Source organism: Bremia lactucae, linkage group LG10, assembly GCF_004359215.1.
Source record: "Bremia lactucae strain SF5 linkage group LG10, whole genome shotgun sequence".
Lineage (NCBI taxonomy): Eukaryota > Oomycota > Peronosporomycetes > Peronosporales > Peronosporaceae > Bremia > Bremia lactucae.
This window is the reverse complement of record NC_090619.1, coordinates 3532343-3545399: the sequence shown is the minus strand read 5'-3', so window position 1 is coordinate 3545399 and position 13057 is coordinate 3532343. Positions and strand designations below refer to the sequence as shown.

Below are 13057 nucleotides of genomic sequence, written 5' to 3'. Positions count from 1 at the left end.
TCTTACCAAAAAATTTGCCACTTGTGGTTGCTTAGGTAATGTTAAATGCAATGGTGCTCCAAGGTAAATTTGGCTATAGAAACCATAAGTATTGCTTAGTATCTTGACTTGAGTAATCTGTGGCAACGAAACTTCGCTAAGATAAATGGTGTATTCACTTGATAATATATTGTTTCATTGATAAAATTATTTATCTATATTTGTTTCAACTTTTTGATTAATGATCTAATTATACATCAACTAATTTTTGAAAAGAGCTGTTTTTAGCAATCTGACTGACCGCTTCCTATAGCGACCAGCGTAGCGGCAAAATGCAGCTATGGGAGAGTAATTTTTAGTTTGGGAATGTTCTTGTATTTTATCTAGTTGGTCTTGTACTTCCAAGCTCTAGCCCATTGTAGCAATTTCCCCAATGAAAAAGACGCGTTACGGGAATGACTACCAATATTTATCTTATGAAGATAAATCTGACTCTTTCGTTGGTAGGTATATATAAGCGAGAAATGGAATGTTGGATTTGAAACGTATTGTGAATAGGTCTTAATATGATTATCATATATTTTTGGAGATGTAGCCGTAATATGTTTGTTCCGCTGTGCTTAGATGGAATTGTAAGATGTGACAATTGCTCCGATACTTACATATGACCACTCGGTTCATGCCAAATCCACCACCTCCATTAACGGCAGAGAACAGAAAAAAAATTAACAAACATCCTCAACTATTAGGTACAGGTTCATTCAACGAGTTGTGTTTCCGTTTGTAGATTCTACAAGCGTATTATGTTACATGATATCTTGCTGCTAGTCTCATCAGCCTTAGTATGATCGTTCAAGCTTGAATCCGTAATTTCACGGTCAACTCACCCTAGAGTATTGCCATCATTCACTTGCAATTCATACCTACAATTTAAGAGCTGATAGTATCAGTCACTTATCAATCGTCGGCGGTCTAGAGAATACGCTATCGTTGAAAATATTATCGAATACGAATGCCACATTTGAGTTAATATGCTGGTTCCGGTTGATAAACTGATGCCCAAATGAGTCCTTAATTTCTTAAGCTTAAAGCTAGAAAATTTACTGGGTTTGGTTAGTCATAACATCTAATCGTCCTACAGGCGGAATTTGTCACTTTAGCCAACCTCATTCTTGACAGAGCCTTACAAGAAGCCTTAGTAATCTTCCTTTAGCGACCTTAGGAAAATGGTGGGCATTAGGACGAAACAGCACTATGGTCGGTGCTTTATCAGCAACTGGCATGCACATGAATCGGATTTCACGAACGGACGTCTTCCGTCTCGTCCATTTATATTGCAACCCACTTTTATTTCAACACTAACGAGATCGTGATCTATCGGAGTACAATCAAGGTTCACTCAGGCTCATAGCGATAAGATTACTGACATGCGGCAGTCATTCCCACGATCCGTCTCACAGAGCGTGTTTGTGAGGATGAGCCTCAATATCGATTGGGTTCATTCCTCCTCCACCTCTTCAAACATAATCAGGACATGGCACAGAGATTTTAAGAGCAATTGCTGGCCAGTCTATTGAGTAGTACAAGCGCTTTAAACTCCTCCTCCTGAGCAACATGTTGCTCAGTCGGAGGAGTTTAAAGCATTTGTGCTCGAACAGCGTATGGTTGCATCAAGGCACATAGTGCGAGACGGCAAAACGTGCGACACGAATTCCTTCTGGCCAAGTTGTACTTCTTCATGAACGCCGACTACGATAGATGAAGCTACTGTTGTGTCACCGTGACCTGAACAGTCGTCGCACGACCGTGATTAGCACGATAGCAGATCCAGAACTCTTCCGCTGCGGCTTCGCCTAGGGAGTCACGCAGGCCTGAGCAGCCGAGCAGGCGATAGTCCACACGCGCAACGTGCCATGGCCCTGGATTGTTTATCGCAGACGAGCTGTGATGAGATAGCTTTTGCGTTGAGCTTCGTAGCTCGTAAGATGTGCCGCGTGTGTCAATCGATGGGTCGCGCTGGCGGTTCTACTGTGCGCGGTGAGGCTCGAACGGAGGATTGGATAATGCGCGTGAATCGATCGCGTTGGCGGTCTACTGTGCTCGGTGAGGCTCGAACAGATGATCGGATAATGCGCGTGAATCGATCGCGCGACATCGCGGCGCAACTTCCGCGGGAATAGAGACCGTGCTGAACTGTGCGAGCATGCGTGTGCTGCACACCAGTCTCTTACAGTTGTCATGCCTTTCGCGACAATTGTGGATGTGAGCTGCCGTCATCCCTGTGTTGTTCAGCGAGGATGCTTTTGCTTTTCTTGCAAATTTGTGGTGCAAATTCGAGTGGGGAGATAAAACGGGGTTGCAAATATGACCGCAAGACTTGGAGTGCCAGATAGCCATCGGCGACCACAAAGATACCTACAGCGGTTTTAGGAGGTAACATATCTTTCTGACTCCCTCATTCTCGCTCACTAGCTTTGGCTAACTTGCATGTTAATACCCAAGTTGATTCTACCCATATCTTCTCATGCCAACACTCAAATGTCAGCCTACACACTTTCTTTAAAAGGTTCGTGTTAGGCAGTCCACGGAGTTGACACACCCCGTGGAAACGATGCTCATTAATAATAACATCTATGTAAAGTAATATCCACAATAAAAAGGCGGGTCCGCAGCAGGCAATCAACCAACCGCGGACATCCGACATAAATATAAGACTGATAAATTATTTGCATGATAATTTCATATCGCTTTAACTATTCTACAGCCTGGAGAGCTTTAAAGAATTCTCGATATGGTATATTGTCCATCTCTAACCGATAGCTTAGTCACGAAAGTGATATAACAGCATTACTGGGGTAAAGCTAATGGCGTTCACTCTATCGATAAGCTTCTTCTTTATTTGAAGAGACAAGTATGCACCAACATCACTGCTGTAACAATACCAAACATTTGGCTGAGCGCACCACCATGAGCCAGTATAACACACGCCACTCATATATGTGGCTGTTGGACTTCTGAAGTCTCTTGCGCCAGACAAATCGGTCTGCTAATTATATTGGGGATAAATGGTCGGCATGTACTTTACAACTCCATTCAGCCTTTCGTAAAAAATACAAGCAGCTTAATAGGCTCAGTAACCTTTCCTTTTGATATGGCTTTCGTACACTGGATCTGCTGTAGGTGGGCGTTACTTAAAGCTGCCACGGACTACTTAATACATACCTTCTGAACACAGTGAGGAAGCGTTTAACCGTCTTCTCTCACGTACAGTGAGGTAGTTGGTGGGCGCCTAAGCGACCTCACCTAACGAACTTGAAGCCTCAATTTCAGTGACGCCATGGGAGCGGTAATCCGGCTCACATGCGCACTTGTCAACTAGAAAGTAGTTTTCAGACTGATTTATATTTAATCGTATTAGATATAAAACATATTTAAAGCAATCATAAATTCCATCTCTGGAGATATGCACTAATATGTGTTGCGAGCGTATCATTCGAATACCTCGTATTTTGAATGACGTTAGCCGTTATCCCCGTCAATGTGAATGCCCTCAGGTGCATCACATACACAAGGGTGGGTCACAATTTGAACCACACCCAAGTGGTGGGTGTAATCACTTCACTTATTGAATTGATCATCTATGTTACACAATCCCCGTTAAGTACACTTCGTGTACTTAACGGGGATTGTGTAACATAGATCAACTATAGCCCGTGATAAACTCGAAACTTGACTCATTAAGACCAAAATGGCTAGGTGAACGCTTGACGGTTTACATCTCACAATGCGAAAAATGTAGCCACTTTAATAGTGGTATGGGCACTCTGAGTAAATGTGACGAAGTGGGCGGAACGGAGACCTTTCAAAGCACTCATGATATTTTTGGATTACGAAACTCTGATCATGTCCCACTATAAGCTAGTATTTATGTTGCCTACTCAAGTGTACCTTGGCGTAAAAGCAAGAAATAATGGAACCTGATCGATACGCCGCATTGCGTTGCTTTAATGTACGCTGCAGTTTTTCCATGAATACTCAAAGCTGGAACAAATAGTCTACGGTGTCGTCGCGCGTGAACGCCTTCTTTTTTGCGCTATCTACCAAATTTGGATTCAGGGATCACAAAATTTTCAAGCTTTTACGATTTGCGAAAATCATAATTTGATACCGAGCGCGGCAACGATGAGGTATGCAGCATAAATGTCATGATTTTTCTTTTATTTGATTAATAAACTACAGCATATACATTATAATTAGGCTAGTGGATGGCTCTCTGCCACGCACCCACATAAACAGATAATCACAAGCAGCGAGCATTCCTTCTGTAAATCTTGGCACTGCATTTGAATAATTACTTGGAAACTTCCTGGCTTCACAAGCACAAGGAACAATTTGTTACAACCCGGATTACGATGCCCTTATTTTAGACATGCCGTCTCGTTGCGTGTAGAGGGAGGCCATGCATTCTTGAAACAGGGCATTGCTGTTGCTGTTGCAACACTTGACTTGAATGAAGTGTACAGCAAGTTTGTTCTCACAAGCCGACAGACCAGTCTTGAACGCCTGCAGCTTCCAAAAACAATTAAACTTAAAGTCAATTCTGAGGCAACATCGGTTAGCACGTGCACTACGCAAGGCTTGTGAACAATACATGCAGTGGACTTATCAAGTTGTCCTGTTCTCTTTTGAAACACTTGCTTTAAAGAGGGTTATTTAAAAACTGTATTAAAATAATTAAGTTCTTCTTGTCTATCTACTTAATACTAACTAAATTATAATCTACTACAAACATGTAATTAAGTCTTATCTGTATTTCTCTTTGCGCGCGTCCAGCGCTAACTGGGCCGCGGAGAAAGTAGATATAATGGTATATATCTACCAATGGATAAGCTTTTAGAATATTATCATGCAAAGTAATATTCTCCAAATATTATCATCCTTTTAGATAATATATTAATAAACAACCTTTAAGTGTTAATTTCATGTAACGATACACCCCGTTACATCACCCCTCCCTTAACCGACAATCAGTCTGACTGTCATCGAATAGAGGGGTTACTATAAGACCACTTAATTGAAAACGATGTTGATTGGTCAAAACCATCATTTTTAATTCTATCGCATCGTTTACAAGTCCATCCGGTATGCGAATAGTGCGGCGCCTTCGGCTGCGGTACATGCAGCCGCGGGCGACGGACGCATTATTGTCTCTTGCTGCAAAGGTTTCGTCGGCCGTAGCATCCTCTTCTCCCGCAACTCTAAATGTTGCGGGTGCACGTGGTTATACACCACGTGAATGCGACCCCTCTTTGGAGGTCGACTACGAATGCGAGTCGGACGAAATGACTGACTCGGGGAGAGCGGAACAGTCGCCTGATCATCGTCAGGCGGCTGACTATGAGCCTTCGAATGAGGGGGCCCATTCGAGTAGACGTGCTGGTAGCATTCGCTACAGCATGTTCGGTTACGACGGATGAGGATGATTCCTCATCGCCAGCACCGTCTCCCGTGCCGTCACCCGCACATATTTCTGTGCGTGATGATGACGATGGTGTAAGCCATCGTAATAAAAGTTTTTGTGGCACCCCTGCTTCACTGGCTACAACTCAGGGGACCGTAGACACTTAAATGTCTCGTCTTGCCCTTGAGAAGAAGCCGTGGCTTTTGCCCGAGCAGCTAATAAATAGCTTACTACTCCTCACAATAAATATCCCTTATTTATTGCGACAATACTACATGGCCTTGATCCCAATGAACTTGAGTCGTAGTTTACTGCCACCCACATTAGTGACTACACGCTTAGGTAAGTTTACCATAAAGAGTAGTACTAGGTCATTAATTTTAAATAAAAGTACGTTTGCTCTTCCACGTTTGTCTGCGTTCCGTTTTGACGGTCCACTGCGTTAGCAATGGAATCCTTTACGAAACGGATTACTGATTCTCGAGCCAGCAGAAATTCCTCTGCTGGCTCATTTGTTTTGTCTTTCTCAGTGCGCTTTGTGTGCACTGGCATGAGATTTTTCTCATCTTCGATGTCGATTGCTTTGACATCGACATCATTCGCGTCGTTGGCAATTTCGACGCGTGATGATCATGATCCAGAAATGGTTCTGCTCGTGCGAATCCCCCCCCCCTTAATCAAAGGAAACCTCGAATTGGGTGGGTATACGTGAATGGCTTACGCCATTCACGAAGAAAGGTGTATGCGTTGTAGACACATGCACCGAATTATTGATGGCAAATTCGACCATCGGTAAGAACTTGCTTCAATTCGGATACGATTGGACGTAACCTCGAAGTATCTCTTCGAGGACGCGATTTACGCGTTCCGTCTGACCATCTGTCTCTGGATGATCAGAGGTTGACAAAGTCAGCCGTGTTCCGAGAGACCGGGATACGGATTGCCAAAACTCCGCCGTGAATCGTAGATCTCTATCCGACACCAGTTCACGGGGTCAACCGTGGAGTTTGAACACCGTGTCGATATAGACACGAGCACAGCCCGGAGCCGTGATCGACTTTGATACTGCAACAACATGTACCGTCTTGCTGAATATGTCTACAAAACAAGGATTTAATTGTTTTTGTGATCGTTTTCGGGAAATCCGAAGACGAAGTCCATAGATACGGACTGCCAACATTCTGCCGGAAGTGGTAGAGGTTGAAGAGGTGCACGGGATGAAGGGCTAGGCTTCACCCGTTGACATACCTCGCAAGCACGAATGTACTTGCGCACAAACTGATACTGGCGGGGCCAGTAAAAGTCGCGACTTACTGTGAGGTAAGTCTTCTCACGTCCACGATGCCCACTTGTTGGTGCATCGTGACACTCATACATGATGCGCAAGCGCAAATCATTGTGGGTTGGGACAACGACAGGTGGAGCGTCGCCTGTAACGGCTGTGTAAAACAATAAGCCGTTGCGTGTTGTGTATCGATCGGATGACGATCGATATAAAGCCGGTAAATCTTTAAAAGATTTATCGGATGGATTCATCAGATGATCCATCAAACGCAGAAGGTCTTTATCTTCTGTGTAGTCATTCTTTATGTCATCAAATAAGGTTGATGACGGAACACTTGAAATGAGTGTTGCAACAGTGGGATTATTTTCGCTGTTGGAATGCGCAGCCGGCTTAAAAGCGTGTCGGCGCGATAAAGCATCAGCGTCGACATTCAGTCGTCCTGGTTTATATCCCACGGATAAATTATACTCCGCGAAGAAGGATCTTGCGGACAATGTCACGCATGTCTAGTTAGGGTTAATAGCCACCTCGCCATTGTTTGCGACAGGTGTGGGCTATTTACGGACGTGCGCAATGACGCATGGTCCGTATATACGATGAACGGTCTATCTCCGAGGAGATAGACCCTAAATTTAGCCAATGAATATTTCATGGCAAGGAGCTCCTTGTCATGCACTGGATAATTGCGTTCAGCTGGTTGCAGCTGACGCGATGGGTAACAGACGACGCGCTCCGCGCCGTCTGCATCGTATTGCATTAACGCACAGCCGATTGCGAAATCGCTGGCGTCATAGACCACATGGAATGGTCTGTCTTGATCTGCAATCGCCAAAATGGGCGATCGCATCAAGCATTGTCGTCTGCTGTTGGATCACTTCGGTAGACGAATGGTCGCCCTTCCGTCGCACATGAAGGCTAAGCTAAGTCGGTTTAGCGACAGCGATGGTCTGTTATGGCATCAGCTGTCGTTTGTGATCTCTTGAGAATTTATGTCCCTCATGACACAGATATCGAGCTGAAGATACTTCAAGAGCTCCACGATGCACCATCGAGTGGGCATCTGGGCCGTGAAGAGACACTCTTACTAGAGTCAGAGGAATTTTGGTGGCCACACCTACCCCCATCGGTGGTCAACTATATTCGCTCCTGCGAATAGTGTCAGCGCATAAAGCCTACAACGCCGGCAGTGCGCAATTAAAGTCGGTCAGTCTGGACTTCATGTTTGGCATGCCGCCCGATCATAAGGGTCGGACGGGGCTAGTCGTCTTTGCAGACAGACTGCGCAAAATGGTGCATTTAGCCCCATTTAATACATCGATCACAGACAAGGAGGCAGCTCTCTTGTTCCTGGATCATGTTTACCGACTACACGGGATGCCCGAGTCCATAGTATCGGAACGGGATCCACGTTTTACGTCTGTTTTTGGCGACATGTGTTTGAGCTGCTTGGTAACAAGCTACAAATGTCGACCGCAGATCATCCCCAGACCGATGGCCAAACAGAACGTGCCAATCGGGTCGTGGCGGATGTCTTGCGCACTATAGCAACTCCCAAAGAGTGAAGCAAGCAATTGCCCTTTGTGAAGTTCGCTATAAATAACAGTTTCCGCGCCAGTACGGTTGAGACACCCTTTTATATTAACGGACTGCGCCATCCTCGAACGCCAGTCTCGCTTGCGCAGCCCGAGTCTTAGTGGAAGAGAGCCCCTCACTATGCTCGGTGCGAAAGAGGGGCATAGTTTCGTCAATATGACGATGACCCATGAGGGTATCATCTCAAAGACTGAAACTTGCCCTAGTGACCCTGCCGGTTTAGCAGTGGTCAGTATGGAGTCACGGCAAAAAATGCATGTGCTCCTAAATAATAACGATGTTTCATTATTGACAACTACGTCATATGTCCGACCTCTCGGCGGTGTAATCGGCGACTTTGATGCTAAAAAGCGTGAACGAGGCTCAACGCTTTGTGGATGAGCGATTGGCCATCACACAAAAAGTCCGTGACGCGAAGGTAAACGCACAGGACAAGCAAAAACAATCAATATGCGGACCAATATGGTCGCAGAATTAATGAGCGCTTAAACGTAGATAAAAAGTACTATGGGTACTGCATCCTACCTAAAAAGGCAGTTTTCTACTACCTGTAGGTACTACGAAATTACTGCTGCATTTCATCGGGCTGTTTACGGTGATCGAGGAGATTGGAGGCCAAAATTATAGGTTCACATCCCGCCGTATTTGATGACGAACCCCGTCTTTAACGTGGGTCGTCTGAAATGGTATATTGATTCAGAAGAGATCACATACCGTCACCCGTCTAAGGAGACCGATGGTGAAGCCGACCGTGAGTCGAGCGTCGTTCAGCAGCGCTCTGAGCCTGAACGTAAGCAGGATAGGCTGCCGTTAGTAGGTGGCGTAACCGCCACTCCTATCGGGCGCATCCTGCGTTGGCGGATGCTGCTGGGAACCAACGATACCTTGTTGAAAGGCTGCTTGCCATCGCTTCGTGAAGCATAAGCTTCAGATCCTCATCCAGTGGAGAGGATACCCGAAAAGTTTCGACTCTTGGGAAGCGGTTTGACGCCCTGCGCATCGACGTACCGGATTTGTTGTCTGCCTTTGAGGAGGAGCACTAGTTGTCGCTCTGCTAGTTCCGAATGGACTAGGACGAGCAGCGTGATGAGAAGAAATTGGGGGTACAGTGCCTTCCGAGGTTTCTCTCACACGCATGCAAGCGAAGTTAAGTCGCTGCGAACTTTGTTTCACCACATCGGAATGTGGCTGAAAGCGGCGCAGGGATTCCGCTCCGTTACGGTTGATTCATTTGAATGCAACACGACCGGGATCCGGGAACAGGGCCAAGTGATTTTCCCTGAGCCTTCCTTGAACTATAGATGCCATAATAATTATGTTCGTCTACAATAGCGCGCTCTAGGAACGACGCACTATTTCCATCCGAATAAGGATGTCGGCGTTGCAAGTGAGGCACTGCGCCACGGCGGCTGTTTTATCGCTGCGCGTGCGCTTCGTGCGTGGTTGTGTGGGTGTCTTCGCACACGACCCATCAGCTTTGCCCCTCTTAGGTGGCATGTCAGGCGCCGTGTGATGACAAAGATGTACACACACTGGTTGCTAGGAGTGGTTAAGAGGACTAAAAGCGGTGCGTAAAGCAGCTCCCTGTCCCTCGTTCCTCCCGTTGACAGTTTTTACAAAAAATGTAAAATTTCTTAAAGAGGGGGTGGCGTAACGGGCTAAAAGTTGCCCTATGTTACACAATCCATTAAGTACACAAAGCGTACATAACGGGGATGGTCAATTACTTCACGAAGAACTTAGACCTGTCACTTGGTTGTGGTGCACAAAGTGACCCACCCTTGTGTATGTGATGTACATAGGTTTATTCATATTGGAAGGGATGGCCGCTAGCGTCATTTGTAACTCGAGATATTCAGAATAATACGCTCGCAATGTAGGGGTGTACATCTACAGAGGTGCCATCTATTCATTGGTGAAAAGGTTTTTATATCAAATCTCATAAATACAATATCAGTCTTATACTGCTTCCTAGTTAACAAGTGCGCACGTAAAGCCGGATTACCGCTACAGTGACGGCACTTGTACAAAAGTACTTAGTTCGTTAAAAAAGGTCGCTTAGGCGCCTACCAACAACTTCACTTCACGTGAGAGAAGACGGTCAAACCGCTTCCTCACGGTGCTTGAAGGTGTAGTGCGTGGCAGCTTTAGAAGCGCCCGCCTACATCAAGTAACTTTTTGACTCTCGATCATTGTACTGCAGCGGGGTGTCCTCGGGGCTGTCTTGTTTCACAATATCCATATAAATCCCAGCATTTTAAGGATTGCCTCAAGGTAGCTCGAGTAGCCGAGACCAGGTATCGCGTCATTCATTACCGGCGCTTGATACCGCCGAGCCGCGTTGTTCATTACTGAGCGAATAATCGCGCACCGTCACAAAAGTCTTAAAAATGTACTTACCGCATTCCCTCGAATTTATGGTTGCATAATATCATACTTTGCTTAATTTTCGCTAAAAATATTTTTAAAGAAGCAGAGGCAGCGCATCTGAGCTTCTTTGTCACTGCTGTGGCCTGGCATTGCAAAAAAGAAAACTTTCGCAAAACCATCTTAAGAAAAAGTAAGCCCCTCATAATGGACGCTACAGACAGATAAGTGCCAAGACGCGTTGTTTGCTTCTTTCTCAAAAAGTCCCACTACAGTCGATAACATTTTATAAATAAAATCACTACGTCTCACCGTCTTCCACGGTCTTTTACGTACAAACACCACAACCCCATTCGGCCAACTAAGGTTCCACAAATACACCATGGTCTTGCAGCTTGTTCATCCGGCTGCTTGCAAGTGTTAGAATCGAACACAGATAAAATTTAATCTTTTTTTAAACTTTACTGCGCTAGAATACGCCAAAAGGAAATGTAAAGTTGAACGATTAGCTGCTTAATTAGTGAGCTATCAGCGTTCGAGACGCGAAAATGATTGTGTTAAGTACTTCAATAAATTCTAATCGCAAGTGGAAAAGCTCATCTTGGCCAGCAAGCCACCATAATTTAGCAAAATATACGAATACCAATTCGATAAATTCAATGTAGATTAATCTTGTTCATTTGACCTTTTGCATATTGGACGTATTGCTTACGAAACGACTCAGATAGCTCACGACATCGGCAAAATTTAGCAAGCTTTTCGCCAAGCATATCAATGATCCAATAGCTTCCCATGATCAAAATATATATGCTCTTGTTGTGCCTAGCGATAGTTTTATTGGAGTTGATGTAACAGGGTTCCTGTTTCATAGATAGTATTACCTATTACAGGGATTATAAATATTATCTACTATGAGAGGAAATAATTAGGAAGTATAAAATTTTTATCGTTTATTAATTCATGCGTAACATTTCCGATATTTATTTAATTTGGTAATATTGGAAAAATATGATAATAATTTTGCTGATTGGTTGATTCAAGTTTGAATCAACGCGTCAATCGTCATAAGACACTATTGTAAAGATTTGTGGCCGATATTCGGTCGGCAATAGTATATTCTGAAAATGAACGGTTCAAAGCACATCGATGGACGAAAGTGTCCTCGATGAGAAGACTCGGATTGAACGTTTTACGTCCCAATCCTGGGAGTCTTTGAAGACAAATCATTTCTATGTGGATTTGATCGAATTCAAGGATATTTCCTAAATCCGAACCATGCGACTTGCCTAAGGATTAAGGCACTCGACACGAAATCGACCTGATTCCAAGCTCGAAATATTGTGCCTTGAATCAGTTTTTTTTATTGCCTAGTGAACAAGGATTAGCGACGACAAATTCTTTGCCGATCGCACGGCGCGCTTAACAGCGCGCCGTGTGAGGGAGACAACCCATACCTTCAAAGGACCGCTGTTAATTAGCGTTCCATAGCCATTTCTAGTCTTTTTTAAGAGACGAGAGAGAGATAAACTGTCATCTCAACATAATTGCATCAGTACTTGTGCAAGTACGCTGCTAGCTACTCCAGGGAACTTTCTAAGTCCCTTGACATCGACTGGAACTGGCCAGTCGGTAATTGCCATGATTGTTTCGGGATCAGGGCGTACGCCGCGCTTACCAACGATGCACCCAAGAAGTGGTATTTCGCTTGCAGCGAATATACACTTTTTGAGATTTGCATACAACTTATGCTTTCGCATAAGTGTAAGAACCTGACGAACGTGAGTTTTATGAACTTCCACGTCCGTCTTTCCGTCCATGGCCCGGCTATGGACGACTACATCGTCAAAATAACTCGGTGCGAATTCTCGCACCGGTCAACATATTCGTTACGCATCTGTTGAATGTTGCAGGGACGTTACTAAGCCCCTGTGGTATTACTTGCTATTCCCAGAGCATCCCAGTGGTAGTGCTCACTGCTGCGATCGGGATGTCCCGTTCACGCATAAGGATCTAGTAAAATCCATCAATCAGAACCATAGACGAAAAGATGGTACTCTTAGACATATCGTCTATGATTACGTCTTTTCTAGGTATCGGCGTTTGAGCCGGTACCGTTGCAGCATTCAGTTTATTGAATGCGTGCACTATCCGCCACCCTCCTGTGGCCTTTCGCACACAGAAGGTCGGAGAGCTATGTGGGGAGGTTGACTCCCTTACATGGCCCGCTTTTAATCGATCGATAAAGAATTTATCGATCGCAAGTACTTGTTCACGAGGCAGTGGCCACTGCTTCATGACACAGTACTTCGAGCCCGGTTTGAGCTCGATCTCATGTCGAGTGCCTTTATCCTTAGGCAACTCGCATGGAACTG

The 13057-nt window shown here is 44.9% G+C and overlaps 1 protein-coding gene across 1 annotated transcript; it reads left to right on the top strand.

Annotated features, from left to right (window-relative positions):
• Nucleotides 1-1892: 1892 nt before the first annotated feature.
• On the top strand, nt 1893-2159 carry CCR75_008422 (uncharacterized protein; the record flags this gene model as incomplete). The annotated part of the gene is made up of 1 exon (XM_067966474.1): nt 1893-2159. One exon carries the CDS (start codon nt 1893-1895, stop codon nt 2157-2159), a length of 267 nt encoding a protein of 88 aa, XP_067814519.1.
• Between the last annotated feature and the right edge of the window lie 10898 nt (nt 2160-13057).